Below are 23,766 nucleotides of genomic sequence, written 5' to 3'. Positions count from 1 at the left end.
CCCGCTTGGTGGCAGGCTTGCTGCTCCTGTGAGGCAGAGAGGCACTCTTAGCAGGAACATTTTCCTTCCCTTTTCCTTCCGGCCTTCCCGGACCGCTGTGGGGATGCTGTTGGGTTCAGACAGCAGGTATGGGGGAGGGAGAGGGGCGTCTAGCCCCAGAGCCAGAGGATCGACTGCTGCCATCTCCCCACAGCTGCATCTATCCAGGCCCAGAAGGCGTGAGGGCCAACAAGAGCCCTTCTCTATGAGTCAACAGTTAAAACCCAACATCTCCGGGGAACTGGGCACCCGAGACGGATGTTTCCACGGCGGTTTGGATCAGGAATAGAAAAGGGAGAGCTTTCTTCCCCGCTACTTAAAATAAGACATCTCTCTCTTTTTCCCAGCATCCATCTTCTTTTCTGACAAGGGAAGAGGGTGCAGAAGAGAAAAGGTTGAGGCAGTAAAGATACATCATCAAAATGTATCCCGCCCGGCAGATTGAAGCAGCCTTTCTCTCTCAAAAATCTCTTGTTTTCCACACTGCTGCTCCCAGGGATTTCAGCTTGTCGATCAGGTTTGGTGTCTTCCCCGCAGGCCTTGCACAGCCAGGTTGGATAACCCGCCTTCCATCCCGCCCGGATGGACATTTCCGTAGCTTAGATTCAGTCAGTTGTATTTATCGAGCACTTACTGTGTGCAGAACACTGCACTAAGCACTAGGGAGCGGGTACTCTAACGATAAATAGACCCATTCCCTGTCCAAAACGAGTTACGGGGTAGACAGACATTAACAAAAATAAATAAATGACAGAGAAAAACATCTTTCTACCGGCACCGTCGGCTGGGGCCTTTGCCAAGATATCAGTGAAGCCGTAGATAATCCGGGGTGAGAATTTTTCAGTGTTAATTTGATATCTGTTAGATATTTGTGTCACTTAACTTCTCGGTGCGTCAGTTACCTCATCTGTAAAATGGGGATTAAGACTGTGAGCCCCATGTGGGACAATCTGATTCCGCTGTGTCTACCCCAGCGCTTAGAACAGTGCTCGGCACCTAGTAAGCGCTTAACAAATACCAACATTATTATTATTATTGTTATTATTTGTAGTTTTATTTATTTGGATTGATGTCTGTCTTCCCCCCGGGAGACTGCGAACTCCCTGTGGGCAGGGAATGTCACCGTTTACTATCGACTGTACTTTCCCAGGTGCTTAGTACAGCGCTCTGTGCACAGTCTACTTCTTCCTCAGTCCTGGGAAGGAATTATGGTGTCCTAGGATACAAAAGGCAACCAGTCAGCCTTTAGCTGAACCCTCCTTCGATCTGAAAGGTTTCTTGGAGGAGGACGCAGAGATTCTAATGGGGTCCAGGATGCAGGGAGGGTTGAGATAAGGCTGTCGGAGGCACACACGCACACGGGCTCGTGCCAGCGGCAAACCGAAAGGGGGGACAAAATGAAGCAGGAATATATTTACTCACCGGAATAGGCAGGGCTGGCGAGAGGGGAGCTGGTGCTTTTCACGGTGCTCGATTCTACTGCGAAGGAAAAAGAGGAATTAATCTCAGGGAAAGGTGGAGCTCACCGGCTCCCTCAATCTTAACTTTCAGGCAGGCTACTTGGGGAACAGGCCCAAAGACCTTTCCACTGCCCACGGCCCCAAAGACCTTCCCAAGGTGGAACTATCTGAATAGATCAGACCTTCTCTAAGTGTATTCTTCTAAGCTTCCATTCTCTAAGTCCTTAGGATGTAGACTTTAGAAGAGAAAGAGGTGTTTTATTTCCTTCAGAGACTGGAGAAATCTACCACAGGGAATTGATTTCTGAGGTGAATAGGCAAATTTTGGGCCCGAGTTTCCTTCCTCGTGACTGAAATCCTCGTGGGTGGCTTTACGGACATCTGAGCAGCGGTGTTGGTTGACATCTGATTCGGGTGAAGCCAATTCAGACCCTCCCAGGATTCGGGTCAGTTTTGGTGATAGCGGAAGAGCAGGTGAAAGAGGAGAAGCAGCGGGGCCTAATGGAAAGAGTGAGGGCCTGGGAGTCAGAGGACCTGGGTCCCAATCCTGGCTCTGCCATTTGACTGCTGGGTCACCCTGGGCAAGTCACTTCACTTCTCTGCGACTCAGTTACCACATCTATAAAATGGAGAGTAAGGCTGTGAGCACTGTGTGGGACAGGGATCGGGTCCAGTATCTACCCCAGTGCTTAGTATAGTGCCGGACATCTAAGTATTTAACAACATATACCAATAACGGGGAGAAGGGGTGGAGGGAGGGAAGAATCACAAAGATCCTGCCCGGCGTCCTTTCCGGTCTGTTCTAGCAGCAGCAAGGAAGGTGATGGAGCAGTTTTAGGCAGGCCAGTTGTGGGAGTAACAATAAAGTAACAGTGAGTCCCAGTTAGTGGTCTGTAGAGCAGTGGCATTTACTGAGCACTCACTCTGTGCAGAGCACCATACTCAGAGCGTGGGAGAGCACATTAGAGTTAGTACATTTGTATCCCACCCTCGAGAAGAGGGGCAGAGAGGCGCTAAAATCAATGACCAAAAAGAGAAACAACTGAGTATAAGGATATGTATTTATGTGCCGTGGGGTGGCGTGAACGCCTATGTGTTGAGGGCGGTGAAGACTCAAGGGCCTAAGTGATGGGGAATGGAGGGAGGGAGATGAGAGATTAGTCAGGGAAGGTTTCCTGGAGGAGATGTGATTCATATCACTTAAAAATAACAGTAATAATGATGGCATTTGTTAAGCTCTATGTGCCAACCACTGTTCTAAGCGCCGGGGTGGGGGGGATACAAGGTAATCAGATCGTCCCACATGGGGATCTCAGTCTTAATCCCCATTTTACAGATGAGGTAGGTAACTGAGTCCCAGAGAAGTAATAATAATAATAATAATGTTAGTATTTGTTAAGCGCTTACTATGTGCCGAGCACCGTTCTAAGCTCTGGGGTAGACACAGGGGAATCAGGTTGTCCCACTTGGGGCTCACAGTCTTAATCCCCATTTTACAGATGAGGTCACTGAGGCACCGAGAAGTCAAGTGACTTGCCCACAGTCACACAGCTGACAAGTGGCCGAGCCGGCATTCGAACCCGTGACCTCTGACTCCAAAGCCCGTGCTCTTTCCACTGAGCCACCCTGCTTCTCATAGCCACTTGTCTGCTTCGTGACTGGGCAAAGGACTTCTCTTCTCTGTGCCTCAGTTCCCTCATCTGGAAAACGGGGATCCAGACCGCGAGTTTTATGTGGGACAGGGACCGTGCCCGACCCGTTTATCCTGTATCTACCTCAGCGCTTAGAACAGTGCCCGACACACAGTGAGCGCTTAACAAATACTGTAATTATTATGAAGGATACGGGAGTCCTTATGTGAACAAAGGGTCTTAGGTGAAAAATGAGATCGAGGCACGGCGAGCAGGCTGGTATTAGGGGAGCGAAGGGGCGATCCGGGGTTTAGTGGAAGCAGAGCAGGGGGAAAGTAGGGGGCAATTGCCAAGGTCGCCCAAGACTTGCGAGCCGGGGAGGGGGGTCAGTTATTTCTCCCAGACTTGGCTGACCCCTGCTGCTCTTCAGAAAGGATCATTCCAACATTCCCTGGCCTGGAAGCTCGTCGTGGGCTGGGAAGTTTCGTTCATTCGTTCAATCGTATTTATTGAACGCTTACTGTGTGTAGAGCACAGTAGTAAGCACTTGGGAAAGTACAATACAAAAATAAACAGTGTCATCCCCTGCCCCAAACGAGCCAACGTCTAGAGAGGAGAATGTGTCGGTTTACTGTTGTAGCGAACTCTGCCGAGCGCTTAGTACGGTGCCCTGTACACAAGTGCTCGATAAATACGATTGGATGAACGAATGATATCTCCCTGCTCATCCAAGACTTCCGCTTCTTCGCCTCTGGCTGGGATCCGCCCTCCGCCAGCATCCGCCGAAGCCCGTGGGTCGCCCACGCCGGCTCATGGCTTAGCGGCAAGGAAATGGACTTGGGAGTCAAAGGATGTCGGTTCTAACCCCGGCTCCCACACTTGTCTGCTGTGTGACCTTGGGCAAGTCACTTCACTGCTCTGCGCCTCAGTTACCTCATCTGCAAAATGGGAATTAAGACTGTGAGCCCCACGTGGGACCACCTGATTACTTTGTATCTCCCTCAATGGTCAGAACAGTGCTTGACACGTAGTAAGCGCTTAACAGATGCCATCATTATTTTAAGTGCTTAATGCAGTGCTAAGCACTTAGTACGGTGCTCTGCGCACAGTAAGTGCTCAGTAAATATGATTGAATGAATTGTCTGGCCCCATTTGAGACTCAGTACTTGCTCTGACACTGGCCTGGCAGAGATCGTGCCAGAAACACGAAGGCGAGGGTCGGGTACTCAACTCCGTTATATCGTGCTCTTCCAAGCGTTTACTACAGTGCTTTGCACACAGTAAGTACGCAATAAAAACAACTGAACGTGTGCTCCGCACGCTGAAACCACTCAACAACTACCCTTGACTGTAAGCTTCTTGAGGGCAAGGATGGTGCCTGCGGACTCTAACGACTGCTTGGCGGAGAGGATGGAGCCCGGATCTGGGAATCAGAAGGTCGTGGGCTCTAATCTCGGCTCTGCCACTTGTCTGCTGTGTGGCCTTGGTCAAGTCACTTCACTTCTCTGGGCCTCAGTTACCCCACCTGTAAAATAGGGATTGAGACTGTGAGCCCCATGTGGAACAGGGACTGGGTCCAACCCGATTTGCTCGAATCCACCCCCGCACTTCAGTCCAGTGCCTGGCACATAGTAGAGCTTGACGAATACCACAATTATTATTGCTCTGCACATGGGAAGTGCTCAACGAATGTCACTAGTGGATTGGCTGATCCATTCCAAAGGTCCTCAGAACCGAGTTATGCCTTGGTGAGAGATGATTTTTAGCAATTTCGACCCTAAAATCATTGATGTCTCGTGAAGGAAGGGACCTTGATAGTTTATCTAGACCAGCCTTATCGAGCTAAGTATCCACTTTATTAACAAAAAACCAATAATTATACCATATATCAAGCTGCTTAGCACTGGGATTAGATAATAATAATAATGATTATTTGCTTTTGTTAAGTGCTTACTATGTGCCCGGCACTGTACTGAGCGATGGGGTAGATACAAGCTAATCAGGTTGTCCCACGTGGGGCCCACGGTCTCAATTTCCCATTTTACAGATGAGGGAACTGAGGCACAGAGCCATTAAGTGACTTGCTCAAGATCACCCAGCAGACGAGTGGCAGAGCTGAGATTAGAACTCAGGCCCTGTGACTCCCAGGCCTGTGCTCTTTCCACTAGGCCACGTTGCTTCCCAAGCACTTAGAAAGAGTGCTCTGCATATAAGGGCTCCATAAATCAATCGACGGTACTTACTGAGCACTTACTGTGTGCAGGGCACTGTACTACGTGCTTGGGAGAGAACAACAGAGCAGACACAGTCCCTGTCCACAACAAGCTTACGGTCTAGAGGGGGAGACGGACAGTCGTAGAAATAAAGGAATGAATTCCAGCTCTGGAGAGAAGTGCCACTGATTTACAGGGACAGTCTGTGATCTGCATGTATCCACCCTAGCACTTAGTAATAATAATGACGATGGTGTTTGTTGAGCGCTTACTATGTGCCGAGGGCTGTTCTAAACACTAGGGTAGATACAAGATAATCAGGTGGTCCCACGTGGGGCTCAAAGTCTTTATCCCCATTTTACAGGTGAAGTAGCTGAAGCCACTGAATACCACTAAGGCTCAGTGGAAAGAGCCCGGGCTTGGGAGTCAGGGGTCATGGGTTCGAATCCTGGATCTGCCACTTGTCAGCTGTGTGACTGTGGGCGAGTCACTTAACTTCTCTGTGCCTCAGTTACCTCATCTGTAAAATGGGGATTAAGACTGTGAGCCCCACGTGGGACAACCTGATTCCCTTGTGTCTACCCCAGCGCTTAGAACGGTGCTCGGCACATAGTGAGCGCTTAACAAATACCAACATTATTAACATTATCATTAAATACCACTGATTGATGCGATGGATTGCTTGAATCCTTTTAGGAGTCTTATTTTCACAGTTTGGGTTTTTGTTTCCGCATTTGCTACAAAGAAGGCATTTCCTTTTCCTTGTGTCACAGGATGGATGTGAATTATGATAACCGTGTATTTTGTTAAGCCCTTCATATGGGTCAAACACTGTACTGAGCTCTGGGTGATCAAGAAATGACACAGTCCCTTTCCCCCATAGCTCTCAAAGTCTAAGTAGGGAGAAGAGGTAGTGAATCCCCCTTTGACGGATAAAGAAACCGAGGCCCAGACAAATTAGGTGACTTGCTCAAGGTCACACTGCGGGCAAGTGGCCGAGCAGGGAGTAGAACCCGGGCCCTCTGACTTCCAGGCCCGTCCTTTTCCCGCTAGACCACACTGCTTCCGGGAAAGGATTCGGAAGAGGACAGTAGAGGTGGTTAAGAGCTGGGAAAAAGAATTACAGGCTGCAGAAAGGTTAAAGACTATCGTTTGAAGAAGAAAAGACTTAGGAGGTGATTGAGTAAGGGCTCTCCAGGAAATGAAGGGTTATTTTCCAGTTGGGGGTGATTAGCCGTCGCCATCTTACGGAACCAGACTATCCCGGGCCTCCTGACAATTGAGCGAGAAAGGATTTCATTCCCTCCGTCATCAGGTCAGCCACACTATTGCCCCAAGAGGGCTCAGGTTTTGCAAATGCCCAGGGGAATCCCAGCCTCTGGCTAAATGTTCTCTCCTCCTGAGATTGGTTTCTTCTAGAGAGCCAAATCCTGGTCCCTGGAACTCTAGAGTTACAAAGGATGAAAGCCCAGCCCCTAGAGACCAGAATGTTTATGGAACAATGAAATGCAAAACATAAAGGGGGAGGAGAGCCCGGACCCCGACCCTCATAACAATGATGATGATGGTATTTGTTAAGTGCCAGGCACCGTACTAAGCGCTGGGGCGGATGCAAGCAGATCCGGTTGGACAGATGGAGGATCTGGGAAGCAACCGCCCTATTTTAATGCACTTAGTGACTCACTTGAAGTTTTGGAGTCAACATGAACGTGGGCGGGAAATGCTTTAAGCCCTGGAGGACCAAAGCAAAGGAAGGAAAGAAGCAGAGGGGAGAAATTCAGCAAGAAACCATTTACAACACCTTCTCTGGGCCTGTTTCCTCATCCGTCAAATGGGGATTAAACACCTGTTCTCCCTCCCTCTTAGACTGTGAACCCCATGTGGGGCAGGGACTGTGCCCGGTCTGGTTACCTTGAATCCACTCCAGTGTTTAACACAGTGCTTAGCCCGTGCTGAGGATCAGTGTGCCGTAACGGATGGAGCACGGGCCTGGGAATAGAAGGTCATGGATTCCGATCCTGACTCTTCCACTTGTCTGCTGTGTGACCTTGGGAGAGTCACTTCACTTTTCTGAGCCTCAGTTAGAAAATGGGGATTGATACTGGGAGCCCTTTTGGGACAGGGACTGTGTCTTACCCGATTTGCTTGCATCTATCCCAGCGCTTAGTGCGGTGTTGGGGACATAGTAAGTTCTTAGGAGTATTATTACCAGCCAGTAGGCTGTCCTCGAGTAGTTTCTGAGACGGCAGAGCATCGGGGAGGGGAAAGGGTGCCACGAATAAATGCGATCCACGGATAACGCACGTTTTTCCAGTGAGCCAATCCTTTCATCCATTTCTGTCAGTCTCTTTCCCCTCTAGACTGTGAGCTGATTGTGGGCAGGGAATGTGTCTGTTTATTGTTCTACTGTACTCTCCCCAGCGCTTAGCAGGGTGCTCTGCACACGGTAAGAGCTCAATAAATACCCGTGACTGACTGACTGACGGATGGCATCAGGACCGCCAGCTCTGTTGTCTTGTACTTTCTTAAGTGCTTAGTGTGGTGCTCGGCATCCAGTAACCATACTCGAGAAATACGCACCGAATGATTGATTGGTTCTCAGCCCACCCTGTATCTCCCCCAGCGCTTAGAACGGTGCTCTGCACATAGTAAGCGCTTAACGGATACCAACATTATTATTATTATTTGGACCCTGAGCTGTGTTTTTGTACTTAGATGATTTCATATTGCCTGAGGAGTCTCCTGCCCACTTTTATTCTAAGACCGTGAGCCCCCAGGGATGGGGACTTCAATTAATTTTCATCTTCCCAGCCCTCAGCCCGGTGCTTTGTACAGGGTAGGTGCCTCATCCATACTTTCACTACCATTACTCTACAACTACAACAGCAGCAGCAGCAGTGTGGCCTAGCGGATAAAACTTGGGCCCGGGAGTCAAAAGGTCCTGGGTTCTAATTCCGCCTCTGCTACTTTGCTGCGTAACCTCGGGCAAGTCGCTTCACTCCTCTGGGCCTCAGCGACCTCCTCTGTAAAATGGGGATTAAGATTTTGAGCTCCATGTGGGACAGGGACTGTGTCCGATCTGATAGAGAAGCAGCGCGGCTCAGCGGAAAGAGCCCGGGCTTGGGCGTCAGAGGTCATGGGCTCTAATCCCGGCTCCGCCGCTTGTCAGCTGTGTGACTTTGGGCGAGCCACCTAACTTCTCTGTGCCTCAGTTACCTCATCTGTAAAATGGGGATTAAAACTGTGAGCCCCACGTGGGACAACCCGATCACCTTGCATCTCCCCAGCGCTTAGAACAGTGCTTTGCACATAGTAAGCGCTTAACAAATACCACCATTATTATTACTGCATATTTACCCCAGTGATTATTCATTCATTCAATCAGATTTACCGAGCACTTCCTCTGTGCGGAGAACTATACTAAGCGCTTGGAAAGTACAAGAACAGTGCCTGGCATATATTAAGCACTTAAATACCATTTTTTAAAAAATTAGAAAACTAACTTAGATGGAATGTGTCTGCAAAATCTACATATCAGCTGTTTTCCTACCCGTTGGGGGGTCAGCAGCAAGGAGCCGGCCGGCAGGACCCGAAGAAGAGGGACCAGAACTGGAGCTGAACCTGACTTTATCTGCCTTGGCTGTCAGCCCAGGAACCTGGATCTTCTTGCCAATGCTTAACATTTTCTATTATCTGGGAATTTACTGACCCACTAGGTGTTAAACTCTGGACTGGATATAAAATAATCCAACTGGACCCAGTTCCCGCCTCCACAATCTGTTTCAACCCCATTTGCAGATGAGGAAACTGAGGCAAAGAGAGGATAAGGGACTAACCCAAGGTCACCCAGCAGCAGGCCAGTGGCAGAGGTGGGATTTAGAACCTAGGGCTCCTGATGGTCAGTCCTGTGTTCTTTCCACTAGGTAACACTGCCTCCCCTCACGGAGTACACGCTCAGTAGCTCGCCGATTCATAATTTGCTCATTCGTTTCTCAGAAAATGAAAGCCGGGGCCCGTTTCTGATACCGACCGGGGCCTGCAAATTATTTTCCCTCCAAGTGGAGGCTGTCTGAAAATGGGCAAGTTACCCTTTCTCTTTGGCCACCTGGAAATCGTAATTGTGATATTTTTAAGTGCTCTCTATACTAATAATTCTGGTACTTTTTATGGTATTTGTTACGTGCTTACTGTGCAATAATAATAATAATGTTGGTATTTAAGGGCTTACTATGTGCAGAGCACTGTTCTAAGTGCTGGGGTAGATACAGGGTAATCAATTTGTCCCACGTGAGGCTCACAGTTAATCCCCATTTTACAGATGAGGTAACTGAGGCACAGAGAAGTTAAGTGACTCGCCCACCGTCACACAGCAGACAAGTGGCAGAGCCGGGGTTTGAACCCACGCCCTCTGACTCGCAAGCCCGTGCTCTTTCCACTGAGCACCACGCACTGTATCAAGTGCTGGAGTAGGTACGAGATAATCAGGTTGAACACAGTCCCCGTCCCACATAGGGCTCACAGTCTAAACTGGAGGGAGGAAGATTTAATCCCCGTTTTACGGCTGAGGAAACCAAAGCACAGAGAAGTAAAGTGACTTATCCTAAGTCACACAGCAGGCAGGTGGAGGAGACAGGATTAGAACCCAGGTCCTCCGACTCCCAAGCCTGTGCTCTTTCCACTAGGCCATACTGCTTCTAAGTACCAGGGTAGAGGCCAAACTATCAGATCAGGCACAGTTCTTGCCCCACACGGGGGATCACGGTTCAGAGGGGAGGGAGAACAATATTTAATCCTCATCCCGTGGATGAGGAAACCAAGGTGCAAAGAAATGACTTGCTCGAGGTCACGCAGCGGGTAATTGGATCGGGATAATCAGCGGGATCCGGAAAGTCTTTGGGAGTCAGGAGTCCTTCTCCTAACCTCCAGGGCATCTGAGCCCCTCCAGCTCACATCAAGATCCAGAGAATAAAAATAATAATAATAATAATGTTATCTGTCAAGCGCTTACTATGTATCAGGCACTGGACTAAGCTCTGGGGTGGATACAAGCAAATCAGATTGGACACAGGTCCTGCCCCACGTGGGGCTCACAGTTTCAATCCCCATTTTACAGATGAGGCAACTGAGGCACAGAGAAGTGAAGCGACTTACCCAAGGCCACATGGAAGACAAGTGGCAGATCCGGGATTAGAACCCGTGATCTTCTGACTTCCAGGCCCGGGCTCTATCCAGGGAAGGGAGGAGACGGGCAGATCGATGGCAGAAAAACGTGACTCACGGGTGAGGCCGGGGCCTTAGCAGGCTTTGGGCCGCTCACGCTCTGAGTACGCACAATCCCGCTAGGATTATCTGGAATTCCTCTCATCATGCCCGGTTCACCGAACCCATCGGTCACACTTTACCTCTGCTCTTTTGCACAGAAACCGACAAAAAAGACTACCAAGGGTGATCTGTCTCCCATCGCTATGCAGTTAGAGATATCTGCAGATAGAGAAGCAGCGTGGCTCAGTGGAAAGGGCACAGGCTTAGGAGTCAGAGGCGATGGGTTCTAATCCCGGCTCCGCCACCTGTCAGTCGGGTGACTTTGGGCAAGTCGCTTAACTTCTCGGTGCCTCAGTTACCTCATCTGTGAAATGGGGATTAAGACTGTGAGCCCCACGTGGGACAACCTGATTTCCCTGTATCTACCCCAGCGCTTTGAACAGTGCTGGGCACGTAGTAAGCATTTAACAAATACCAACATTATTATTATTATTATCTGCCCATCGAATTCATCTTTGCAAAGGTCAAATGTGCATACTTTCATTCATTCAATAGTATTTATTGAGCGCTTACTATGTGCAGAGCACTGTACTAAGCGCTTGGAATGTACAAATCGGTAACAGATAGAGACAGTCCCTGCCCTTTGACGGGCTTACGGTCTAATCGGGGGAATAATAATGTTGGTATTTGTTAAGCGCTTACTATGTGCAGAGCGCTGTTCTAAGCGCTGGGGGAGATACAGGATAATCAGGTTGTCCCACGTGAGGCTCACAGTTAATCCCCATTTTACAGATGAGGTAACTGAGGCACAGAGAAGTTAAGTGACTTGCCTACAGTCACACAACTGACAAGTGGTGGAGCCGGGACTCGAACCCATGACCTCTGATTCCCAAGTCTGGGCTCTTTCCACTCAGCCACGTTGATACTTCCATAGAGTTCCATCGGCATTGGCCATCAGCTTCCCAAATCTGAGCTTCCCAGGTGCCTCGGAAGTGTTTTTCCTACACGTAGTCGGTGTGGGTGATAATGGATTTCTTTTAGACAAGCAGCGCGGTCTTGCGGAAAAAGTAAGGTGTGGGAATCAGAAGATCTGGGTTCTAATTCTGCCTTTGCCACACGTGAGAAGCAGAGTGGCCTAATGGAGAGAGGTCGGGTGTGGGAGTCGGGAGGATCTGGGTTCGAATTCCAGCTTTACACGTGTCTGCTACGTGACCTCGAGCCTTAACTTCTCTGTGCCTCGGTTACCTCACCTGTAAAATGGGGAAGAAGATTGTGAGCCCACTGTGGGACAGGGACTGTGTCCAACTTGATTTGCTTCTATCTACCCCAGCGCTTAGAGCAGCACTAATCACCTAGAAAGTACTTAACAAATATTATAATTATTATCACTGCTATTATTACCGTGTGACCTCGGTCAACCTTTCTGTGTCTCAACTAACCCATCTGTTAAACGGGGATTCAATCCTACTCCCTCGTACTTCGACAGAGAGACTCATAAGGAATTGGGACTGTCCAACCTGATTAATTTGTATCCACCCCAGCTCTTAGAACAGAACTTGTCACCTAGTAAGCGCTTAACAAGTACCATAATTATTATTAGTGGTATTCTAAGGGCCTGGGGAAATGTCAAATGGAAGAGCTCGGCATATATTCGGGCTTCTCGCTCTGATTCATTCCACGTTTGGAAGCAGAAGATGACCTAGTGGAAAGAGCGCAGGCCTGGGAGTCAGGAAACCGGAACTCAAATCACACCATTTGCCTGTGTCAGATTCACTCTACTGCTCCGTGCCTCGGTTGCCTCATCCGTAAAAAGGGGTTGGAAAGGCCGTTCTCCTTCCCCCTTGGAATGTGAGCCTTATGTGTGCATCGCTGCCTAGAGAAAGGTTTCGAGGGTTTGGAAACAACCGTCCACCCCCGTCTCCTCTGCCTTCCCTCATCAACTCTTTTCAGATCTATCCCAAATCCCAGAGAACGTGAGGGCCCAGCCTTAGACCGGTTCCCCCGGGTCATCTAGTCGAGGAATTTTCCACAGACCACAGCGAGGGTCTGTGTTGGCTCCACGGATTCGCTTTCCTTCCCCGTCTCCAGACTGCAGATCGGGATGAAGACCCCGTTCGGTTAATAGAGGCTCTGCCTCAACTTCCTGAAATGTTCCCCGACCCCGTCCCGCCTCCCACTGCGGCGTGGGGAAGGGCGGAAGCAGCCTCAGTGTGAGGCCTCCACAGAACGGAGGGCTTCTGGGTGGCCACGGTGGCCGCCGAGGCCACAGGGTCTGGCTGCCGGACCCCGGGCCGCAGGGAGTCGGGATTGGAACCCAGGTCCTCTGACTCCCTCTGAGAAGCTTCATGGCATAATGGATATAGAGCACGGGCCTGTGAGTCGGAAGGTCATGAGTTTCAATCCTGGCTCCGCCACTTGCCTGCCGTCACTTAACTCCTCTGCGCTTCAGTCATCTCATCTGTAAAATGGGGATGAAGACTGTGAGCCCCACGTGGGACAACCTGATGACCTTGTATCTACCCCAGTGCTTAGAACAGTGCTTGGCACATAGTAAGCGCTTAACAAACACCATTATTACTATTATCATTATCTACAACCTTTCCTGTGGTGGCTGTGGCGTGAATTTACGGAAGGTTGGCGGAGTAAATAACGAGTCTTGACAAATGCCCCTGAAACGTCCCAGATTTCTTTCCGGAACTATTTCTCAGAGGATTTTCTGTGAAGAAACCCTCTTGACGATTCAGGAACTTTAAAGGTAGGTGATCGATTATAAGCAAATGGTGGTTTTTTTTCCCATCAATGAATGGTATTTATTGAGCACTTACTTCGTGGAGATCACTGTTTCAAGAGCTTGGGAGACTACAGCACAACTGAGTTGGTTGGCATGATTCCTGCCTCCAGGGCGTTTAGGGTGTAGAGGATGAGTTGAAAAAGATCGCAATACCAGGTATTGCCCCCGTCCCATGCAATGTGGGAAGAGTGCGTCTACTGTATTCTCATTTTCCGGATGAGGAAACTGAGGTACCGAGGAGTTGAAGGATTTGCCCTTGGTTACCCAGCTGTCAGGTGGCAGAGTCAGGGTTAACTGATCAATACTGAGAAGCAGAGAAGCAGCGTGGCTCAGTGGAAAGAGCACGGGCTTTGGAGTCAGAGGTCATGGGTTCGAATCCTCGCTCGGCCACTTGTCAGCTGTGTGACTTTGGGCAAGTCACTTAACTTCTCGGTGCCTCAGTTCCCCTCATCTGTAAAATGGGGATTAAGACTGTGAGCCCCACGTGGGACAACCTGATTCCCTTGTGTCTACCCCAGTGCTTAGAACAGTGCTCGGCACAAAGTAAGCGCTTAACAAATACCAACATTATTAATACTGTTCATTAAGTGCATTTTCCGGGCACAGCCCTCTGCCAAGGAGACTACAACAGGGAAGCAGTGTGGCCTGGTGGATGGTGGCCTAGTCCCCAAATCCTGGCTCCGCCACTTGCCCACTGTGTGAAGTTGGGTGAGTCACTTCACTTCTCTGTGCCTCAGTTTCCTCACCTGTAAAATGGGAACCCAATCCCCGTTTTCCCTCCTACTTGGATGGTAAGTCTCATGTGGGATGATGATGATGATGGTATTTGTTAAACACTTACTGTGTGCCAAGCACTGATCTAAGAGCTGGGATAGATACAAGGTCATCAGGTTGTCCCACATGGGGCTCACAGTGTCAATCTCCATTTTCCAGATGAGGTAACTGAGGCACAGAGAAGATAAGTGACTTACCCAAGGTCACACAGCAGACCAGTGGCAGAGCCGGGATTAGAACACACAACTTCTGACTTCCAAGATCAGGCTCTTTCCACTAAGCCACCCTGCTAACTTGGGTCCAGTCTGATTAACTTGCATCTTCCCCAGTGCTTAGAACATTGCTTGACACATAACTAACAAATATCATAATAATAATAAGTTATTATTATTACAATAGAGTTATCAGACATGATCCAATGCTTTCAAGGAGTTTACAGTCGAGTGGACTAGTACCTAAATCTCCTGGCCTCTTTCTACTAGGCAACGTTGCCAGAAAACCGTGAAAAGGAAAAAGAGAATACAATAATCCATATCTTAAATGATCTAGGGATATGTTTTTGCAATATCGAGTTCTCCAGGCTGGATGGAAAAGCAATTTGATAAGAATAAATACAACAAATCTTGGGATGACTCCTTTCGTCCGCCTTCTCCGGAAAAGCAAGTTTCGAATGCGGTTGTTTGGGTAGACAGATTTCACTGTATCGTTTACGTTCTGCATGACGGAGGAGTCCCCGACAGAATCTTTCTGCACCGCTTGGGAATTAAACCCCCGCCCCGACTCTGCTTATTACACTTTGGGCTGCATCATTTTGGTGCAGTGAAGCTTTTGACATTCATAAAAAAAAAATCACCACACTAGGGAGAATCTTGATCTCTTTTCCCTTTTCAAGTGTAATCCTTCCCTTTTATTTTTCCACACAGTCTGCAGAGAATGACCTAATATATTTTTTAAAAAGCAAGCTAGACTACAAAATAAAAACTGAACCCAGTGAATCCAATCACCCTGATCATGTCTCTGGAATTTTTCTAAGCTTCACGCCATAAAGTCTGCAATGCACCTTTTCCTCTCAAAAATATGGATGGTATGTGGGGAGAACAGGGTCATATCGACACGCATTTTATCCAAGCTCAATAAGGGCAGTTTGAGTGGGATCTGTTCGGCTGAGAGGAAAGGACGTCAAAAATCAATCGGTTAACCAATGGTATTTATCGGGTGCTTACTGTGCGCAGAGCACTGTTCTAAGCGCTTGGGAAAGTACAATATAACCGAATTACTAGCCACGTTCCCTGTCCACAAGGAGCTTACAGTCTACAGTCTAAATAAATTGCAGATGTGTACCTAAGTACCATGGGGCTGAAGGTGGGGTGAATCCCAAGTGCTCAAAGAATAGACATCCCCACATTCCCCATCCTGCTGCCTTCGTCTCGACGGTAAGTTCGTTGCGGGTAGGGAATGTATCTTTCTTGTTGTATTATACTCTTCCGAGCCCTGAGTGCGAGCGCTGTGCACACAGTAAGCGCTGAGTGAATTTGATCGAATGAGTGAATGAATGAAACATTACTCAGTACCCATCTGTCCACTCTTCATACCTCCAATGGCTGCCCATTTTCCTCTCCATCCCTTCCAAGCGTTGGCTTCAAGGCTCCCCACCAGTACTCTTCGACTCTCCCGTCGACTTCCCTGGAGCCGCTATTTCTCAGCTCACCTTCATTCCTCCCAGTCTCACCTTCCAACTGGATTTTACCTCCTCCTGAGACCCCCCCATTACTCCCCTTTCTCATAATAATAATAATGTTGGTATTTGTTAAGCGCTTACTATGTGCCGAGCACTGTTCTAAGCGCTGGGGTAGATACAGGGTAATCAGGTTGTCCCACGTGAGGCTCACGGTTAATCCCCGTTTTACAGATGAGGTAACAGGCACAGAGAAGTCAAGTGACGCCCACAGTCACACAGGTGACAAATGGCAGATCCGGGATTCGAACTCATGACCGCTGACTCCCAAGCCCGTGCTCTTTCCACTAAGCCATGCTGCTCATACTGCTCCCCGATCCAGAACTCCGTCACGACCAGAGATTTTTCAGTCATCGAAGCCACAGTGGGACAGGGGCTGTGTCCTTTACCTAGCCCAGAGCTCAGTCCACTGTGTACATAGCTGTGATTTATTTTTTTATATTAATGTCTGTCTCCCCCTCTAGACTTAAAGCTCACTGTGGGCAGGGGATGTGTCTGGTGTATTGCTGTACTGTACTCTCCCAAGCGTTTACAGTGCTCTGCATACAGTAAGCGCTCAAATAAAACTGCTTGGCACTTCACAAATACTATTGTTACTATCATTATTATCATCATTATTGTTATTATCAATAAAGCCCTCCTAACAACCCACTTCCTCCTGGAAGCCTTCCCCCATTAATTCCCAACAGCCTCATTATGGTAACCTGAGTATCTTCTAGAACCTCTGTGCTCTGCACTCACATTTAGCTGCACATCCAGTTATTAATTCGGCCATAAAGAGGTTTTACACAGGGGGGAAAAAACTTTTTACCGCCATCGTGGTGTACTGTGTCCCTACCCGTCTTCTTGCTCCTCGTCCTTCCGGGCTTCTAGACTGTAAGCTCATGTTGGGCAGGCAACGTGTCTACCAACTCTGATAGATTGTACTCTCCTAAATACTTAGTATGGTTTTCTGCATATAGCAATAATAATGACGATGATAATAAAGATGGTATTTGCTAAGTGCTTACTATTTTTCAAACACTGTACGAAACTCTGAGGTAGATACAGGTTCCTCAGGTTGGACGCAGTCGCCGCCCTACACGGGGCGCGCAATCTTTTTTCTCCATTTTCCAGGCTTTGGATGGGGACACTCTTGCTGCTAGCTTGGGTGATAACCTGTCGGGACACAGTGACCTATTGCCAGCTATTGTGGTCCCGGCTACAATCCCTCTCTCCCGATCCTCTCTGAGTTTTCCTTTCTCTCCTCTGCTATTTGTCAGGGTCAGGGAAGATGCCAGGGGGAGGTGAAGGGTGGTAATGGCCGCCACTGGAGAGGATGAGGGAGATTCTGTGACAGTCGTGGCAACAGCTGGAGTAGGGATGGAAGATTATCCCAAGCGCTGACCATTCTGCTTTGACTCCCTCCAGCTGATCCCTGTCCTATCCCCTTGGACCTTCTGCTTCTCTGGTACGGGGAACAAGAATTAATTGCTCAGAAATTCCCATGACCAAAGAGGCTTCCTGAAAACCATCCAATGCCCCTACTGGGTTGAGATAGCAGAATTCCCCTCAATGACATTCTCCAAAAATGCATTAGTTGAAATCTTAAATGAGTCGTGTGGCCTAGTGGATAGAACACGGGCCTAGGAGTCAGGACCCAGCTATGCCACTTGCTTGCTGTGTGACCTTAGTCAAGCCACTTCTGTTCTCTGTGCCTCTCTTTCCTCAACTGTAAGACTGTGAGCCCCATGTGGGACAGGGACTGTTTCCAAACCTGATTACCTTATATCGAACCCAGCACTTAGAATAATACCGGGCACATAGTAAGCACTCAAGTACCACATTCATTATTATTATTATTACTACTAATGATAACTTTCATTCAAAAAACAGGGCCAGGGTTAAAGTAATGACAGAACAGAATGCAGCAGATTTAGGGTTCCAGTCGAGAAACGAGAAGGGATCCTCTGGATTACACCGGGAGTCATGGTGGGCGCATCTCCCCGCTCTTTGAAAAGCTTCTGCGGTCGCCCATTCCTCTCTGCATCGAGCAGAAACTTCTCACCGTCGGATTTAAGGCAGTTCGTCAGTTCTCACATGCTACTTAATGTCGCTCCTCTCCGACTGCAACCCGGCCCTCACAGTTCACTCCTCCAAGGCCAACCTACTCTCTCTGTGCCTCGTTCTCCTCTCTCTCGCTGATGATCCCTGTTTCACGTCCTACCTCCTTCCTGGAACTCCCTCCTCCTTCATATCCTGTTCTTCCCATCTTCAAAACCCTAAGAAAAATCATGCCTCCTCCATGAAGTCTTCCCTGATTGATCTCTCCTCTCCCCACCGTCATTTCAACACTTCTGTGACACCTGTGAACTTGAGCCCCACCCCCTAAATACTTAGGTACAATCGCTTCCATGTAACACTTGTATATTTTTCTTTAAACTCTGCTACTTTCTGCTACCCAGGCGGATAGTTTGTGCCTGGGTCACGCCACTTCTCTGGGCCGCAATTTCCTCATCTGTAAAATGTGGATTAAGACTGTGAGCCCACTGTGGGACATGGGCTTTGTCCAACCTGATTAGCTTCTATCTACCTCAGCATTTAGTACAGTGCCTGGCACATAGTAAGTGCTTAACAAATACCATTAAAAAAAAAAGCCCCCCCAGGGCTTGGGCTGGAGGAGCAGAAGAGTGAGGAGCAGGGTGGCCAAGTGGAAAGAGCATGGATCAGAGTCAGGGGACCTGGGTTCTAATCCCAGTCTTCCACTTGGCTTGCTGTGTCACCCAGGACAAGTCACTTGACTTCAGCTTATGAACCCTATTTGGGACACGGATGGTGTCCAACCTGATTAGCTTGTATCTATCCCAGGACTTAGTACAGTGCCTGGCACAGAGTAAGTGCTTAATAAATAGCATAGTTTTTTTTAAAGGGAAAGAGAAATGCAGTGAGAGGGAAAGGGGAGGAAGGGAGGAAGAGTGAAGGAAAGAAAAAAGGGAAGGCGAGAGGGAGAGAAAGAGAGAGGAGAAAAGTCCTCCTGGAAAGCCATGGGGTCTAAGTGGAAAGAGCATTACCTCCCCATCTTTAAGGGGGTTCCTGTCTTGGGGAATTACAGATGTTGTGGAGGAAACAAACATAAGCCCCCAGTGACAACATGACTCTCGGTCTGGAGAGGTCACTAAACCAGGATCGATGGCTTTTTGACAAATTCCATTTGCCTGTCACATCTCCCCGGCTTGAGCTGAGTCTCCATGGGAACCCAGCCAAGAGTTGCTAAGTAACTTACTGGGCCGTTAACTCTTTGGGCCCGTTTCCCAACGGATCTGTTAATTATGGCCCCGGGATTCCCGTCTGTGATTTGTGGAGCCCTCGGCCTTCGGAGATCCCCTTCCGCCTAGGTTCCAAGTTTTAAGGTGGAAGAAAGGGGGTTGCCAAGGCTTAGTGCCAAACTCGAACTCATTGTGGGTCAAATCAATCAATTGTATTTATTGAATGCTTACTGTGTGCAGGACACTGTACTGAGCGCTTGGGAGAGTAAAACACAAACAATATAATGGACACATTCCCTGCTCACAATGCACAATCATATTACCGAGCACCTACTGTGTGCAGAACACTATACCAAGTACTTGGGAGAGTACAACAGAATTGGTAGACATGTTCCCTGCCCACGATGAGTTTACAATCTAGAGGGGGAGGCAGATATTACTATAAATGAATAAATTTTGGGCATGTACTTAAGTGCTGAGGGCTGGGATGGGGGGATGAATAAAGGGAGCAAGTCAGGGTGACACAGAAGGGAGTGGAGGAGGAGGAAAAGATGGCTAAGTCAGGGAAGGCCTCTGGGAGGAGGTGGGCCTTCAATAAAGCTTTGAAGGTGGGGAGAATAACTGTCTGTTGAGTTTGAAGAGGGAGCGGGTTCCAGGCCAGAGGCAGGATGTGGGCGAGAGGTCAGGGGTGAGATAGACGAGATCAAGGTACAGTGAGTAGGTTGGCATTAGAGGAGTGGAGTGTGCGGGCTGGGTTGAAGTAGGAGAGTAGCGACAGTGAGGAGTTTCTGTTTGATGTGGAGGTGGATAGGCAACCACTGGAGGGCCTGGAGGAGTGGGGAAACATGGGCTGAATGTTTTTAGAGAAAATGGATCTGGGCAGCAGAGTGAAGTACGGACTGGAGTGGGGAGGGACAGGAGGCGGGGAGGTCAGCAAGGAGGCTGATATAGTAATCAGGGTGGGATAGGATAAACGTTTAGTCTCTTGTGATCACAGTTTTAATGGTGAGAAAAGGGCGGGAACGTGGTGAAGGGTTCCACGATTTAGTGACAGATGTGGATCGAATGAGAGGGGAGTCAAGGCTAATGCCAAGGTTATAAGCTTGTAAGACAGAAAGGATTGTGGTGCTGTCTACAATGATGGGAAAGTCAGGGGAAGGACAGGGTTTGGGTGGGAAATAAGGAGTTCTATTTTTGACACTTGAAGTTTAAGGCGATGGAAGGACATCCAAGTAGAGTTGCCTTGAAGGCAGGAGGAAACATGAGACTGCGGAGAGAGCGATCAGGGCTGGAGAGTTCATTTGGGAATCATCTGCGTAGTGGTGGTAGTCGAAGCCACTGGAGCGAATGAGTTCTCCAAGGGAGTGGGTGTAGATGGAGAATAGAAGGGGACCCAGAACTGAGCCTTGAGGGACCCCCACAGTTAGGGGGTGAGAGGAGAAGCCCGCGAAGGAGACCTCGAATGAGTGCCCAGAGCGATAGGAGGAGAGGATAGGAAGAAAGGACAGCAGCAGTGAAATCACACTCCTTCAACCTTCGCCACCTCACCAAATTGTAGACCCCTCCCTGAGAGGTCTCAGGATGGAGCCATTAGCAGAATTTGGTCCTTTAATGGGAAGAGGAATAAAATTAAACTCGGACAGGGAGTTTGTCAGCTCCGCCTGGGGCTTTCTGAAAGGCTCCTTCCAGCAGACTCTGATACCAAGGTAACACTAATAATAATGGTATTTGTTAAGTGTTTACTATGTGCCAGGCACCGTTCTAAGCGCTGGGGTAGATACAAGGTAATCAAGTTGGCCCACGTGGGGGTCACAGTCTTAATCCCCATTTTACAGATCAGGTAACTGAGTCACAGAGAAATCAAGTCACACGGCTGACAGGTGGCGGAGCCGGGCTTAGAACCCACGACCTCTGCCCCCCAAGCCCGCGCTGCTTCCACTAAACCACGCCGTTTCTCACTAGGAGGGGTTGCTCCAAACAGGGAACAATCGATCAGTCGGTGGTATTTATTGAGCGCTTTCCATGGGCAGAGCTTTGTACTAAGCAACAGGAGGAGTCCAGTAAAGAAGGTAGACACAATTTCTGCCTTCTGGTCTCAGGTACTGTGAGTTCTATCACAGGGCGGGATTTTAGGGAAACTTGACAACATCGCATCCACTTGACTGACAGGTAAGATCCCGGATCCACCCGACTGACAGATAAGATCCTGGGCTTTCCCGGCCCCCAAGACAGGACCCATTTACCCCCTGCTTCTTAGGGAGCTTCAGAACCAGACTTAGAACCAGATCCTCTGACTCCCAGGCCTGGGTTCTTTCCACAAGGCCACGCTGCTTCACCGCGTTTCCCCCTTCACTTGGATTTGCACGTTTTATTCAGCCCTCAGCCCCACAATATTTACCTATCTGTAATTCATTTATTTATATTAATGTCTGTTTCCCTCTAAACCGTAAGCTCCTTGTGGGGAAGGGGACGTGTCTGCCAGCTCCATTATATTGTTCTCTCCCAAGTACTTAGTACGGTGCTCAGTTCACAGTCAGGGCTCAATAAATACTATCGATGGATCGATTGATTTTTGTCTGTCTCATCTAGATCTATGCGGATCACGATTTTTTCCCAAAAGCATCGCACTTGGACGGACCGTTTTTGACCAGGACCTGGACTTCTTTAAAGGACTGCGGCAGTTTTCGATCAGTCGCTTCACGGTTTCTGACAGTCTATCTACAGGCATTCTGTCTGCTAAACTATTCAGGAAGAAGCAGTCACGGTCTCGGGAGAACCAGTGTTTTATGGCTTTTTTGCACTCGATTCCTAAGAATGAGAGTAAATATGCTAAATCTGTTTATAAAGCGAGTAGAAAGAGCTCTTTTGAGTAGGGCTTTGGGCTTATAGCCTACTTCCAGGGGCAAATCAGCCTCTCATCTATCCCACCGCCGACACCTTACCCACGTCCTTCCTCCATCCTGGAACCCCCTCCCCTTTTACATCCAACAGACCATCACTCTCTCCACCTTCGAATCCCTCCCCGAATCCCAGCTCGTGGCTTAGTGGAAAGAGCGCGGGCTTGGGAGTCAGAGATGGTGGGTTCTAATCCCGGCTCTGCCACTTAGCTGTGGGACTTTAGGCAAGTCACTTTACTTCTCTGTGCCTCAGTTACCTCATCTGTCAAATGGGGATTAAGACTGTGAGCCCCACGTGGGACAACCTGATTACCCTGTGTCTAGAGCTTATATTGTTCTTAGAATAATGCTTGGCACATAGTAAGCGCTTAACAAATACCAACATCATCATCTCCTCCAAGAGGCCTTCACCGACTAAGCCCTCACTTCCTCTACTCCCTACTTCTTCAGCGTCACCTATGAAGTTGGATCTGTACCCTTTAAGTACTTGATATTCACCCCACCCTCAGCCTCACAGCACTTAAAAACGTATCTTTGCACCCTGTATCTATTCTGTTCTAAGCGCTGGGATAGATACAGGTTAATCAGGTTGGACACAGGTCCCTGTCCCACATGAGGCTCACAGTCTTGAACCCCATTTTACAGATGAGGTATCTGCGGCACAGAGAAGTAAAGTGGCTCCCCCAGAGTCACCCAGACGGCAAGTGGCCGATCCGGGATTAGAACCCAGGTCCTCTCGCTCCCTCTGACTTCTCTCCTTCCCCGCTGCTTCATCACAGCCCCCTTCGTTTGGGTTTGCACTTTTTATTCACCTTCTATTACCCCGTATCTATAACTGACTTCCACATCCATCTCCCTCTGTAGATTGTAAGCTTCTCGTGGGTAGGGATGATGCCTACCAAGTCTTTTGCATTGTATTTTCCCAAGCTCTACTACAGTGCTGTGCATTAGGTGCTCAGTAAATACCAGTGATTGATCGAATCCTTCACTCACATCCTGCCTCTGGTCTGGAATGCCCTCCCTCTTCATTTTCGACAGACATTTGCTCTCCCCACCTTAAAAGCTTTACTGAAGGCACATCTCTTCCAAGAGGCCTTCCCTGACTAAGCCGTTCTTTTTTCTTCTCCCACTCCCATGTCCTCTTAATTTGCTCCTTTTAGTCACACCTTTAAACCCCCACAGCGTTAATTATTTAATTGCAATTTATTTGCTTATACTAATGTCTATCTCCCTCTCTAGATGGTTTGCTCACTCTGGGCAGAGGATATGTCCACTAACTCTGTTATATTGCTATATTATACCGTCCTTGGTACAGTGAGCTCAATAACTACAATTGATTGAGTGAAAGAACAGGCATGGTCAGCGAATATCACCACCATCAAGAATCGTTCTCCTTGGTCACGGTTACCGTTCCACAACAATCCTGCGTGTCAGGTGAATTATTCCCATTCTACAGGTGAGGAAACTGAGACTAAACCAGTCCCTCACCATCCGGCTCCTGACCGTCTTATTCAGGGAATCAGATATCACTGGCGCGCTACCTTTTATGTGTTCTCCTCCAGAGTCAGCCACCCAAAAGGGGAAAGCACTCTCAGTAATGGGGTGAGGAAGGAGAGCGAGCTTGAGCTCAGAAACGGAAACAAATGGTTCTCCACGTCGCTCAGGAAAACTCACCACAATCCATTGACAGGCAAGTCTCCGGCGGGTGGAGTTACCTAG

General features: G+C 48.7%; 1 protein-coding gene across 2 annotated transcripts in view; it reads right to left on the bottom strand.

Moving 5' to 3' along the window:
• EMCN (endomucin) overlaps positions 1-23,766 on the bottom strand; it is an 86,041-nt gene that overhangs the window by 10,106 nt on the left and 52,169 nt on the right. The window contains exon 5 of one of the 2 annotated variants that reach the window (XM_029077131.2): positions 1,462-1,515. In XM_029077131.2, the coding sequence (XP_028932964.1) occupies positions 1,462-1,515 (54 nt within the window). Of the gene's footprint in view, positions 1-1,461; positions 1,519-23,766 lie in introns of both variants that reach the window. The other variant, XM_029077130.2, reaches the window with a different exon arrangement.

The sequence above is a fragment of the Ornithorhynchus anatinus genome, chromosome 12 (assembly GCF_004115215.2).
Source record: "Ornithorhynchus anatinus isolate Pmale09 chromosome 12, mOrnAna1.pri.v4, whole genome shotgun sequence".
In the NCBI taxonomy this organism is placed as follows: domain Eukaryota; kingdom Metazoa; phylum Chordata; class Mammalia; order Monotremata; family Ornithorhynchidae; genus Ornithorhynchus; species Ornithorhynchus anatinus.
The sequence above is the reverse complement of the archived record's forward strand: the minus strand, read 5'-3'. Positions and strand labels throughout refer to the sequence as shown.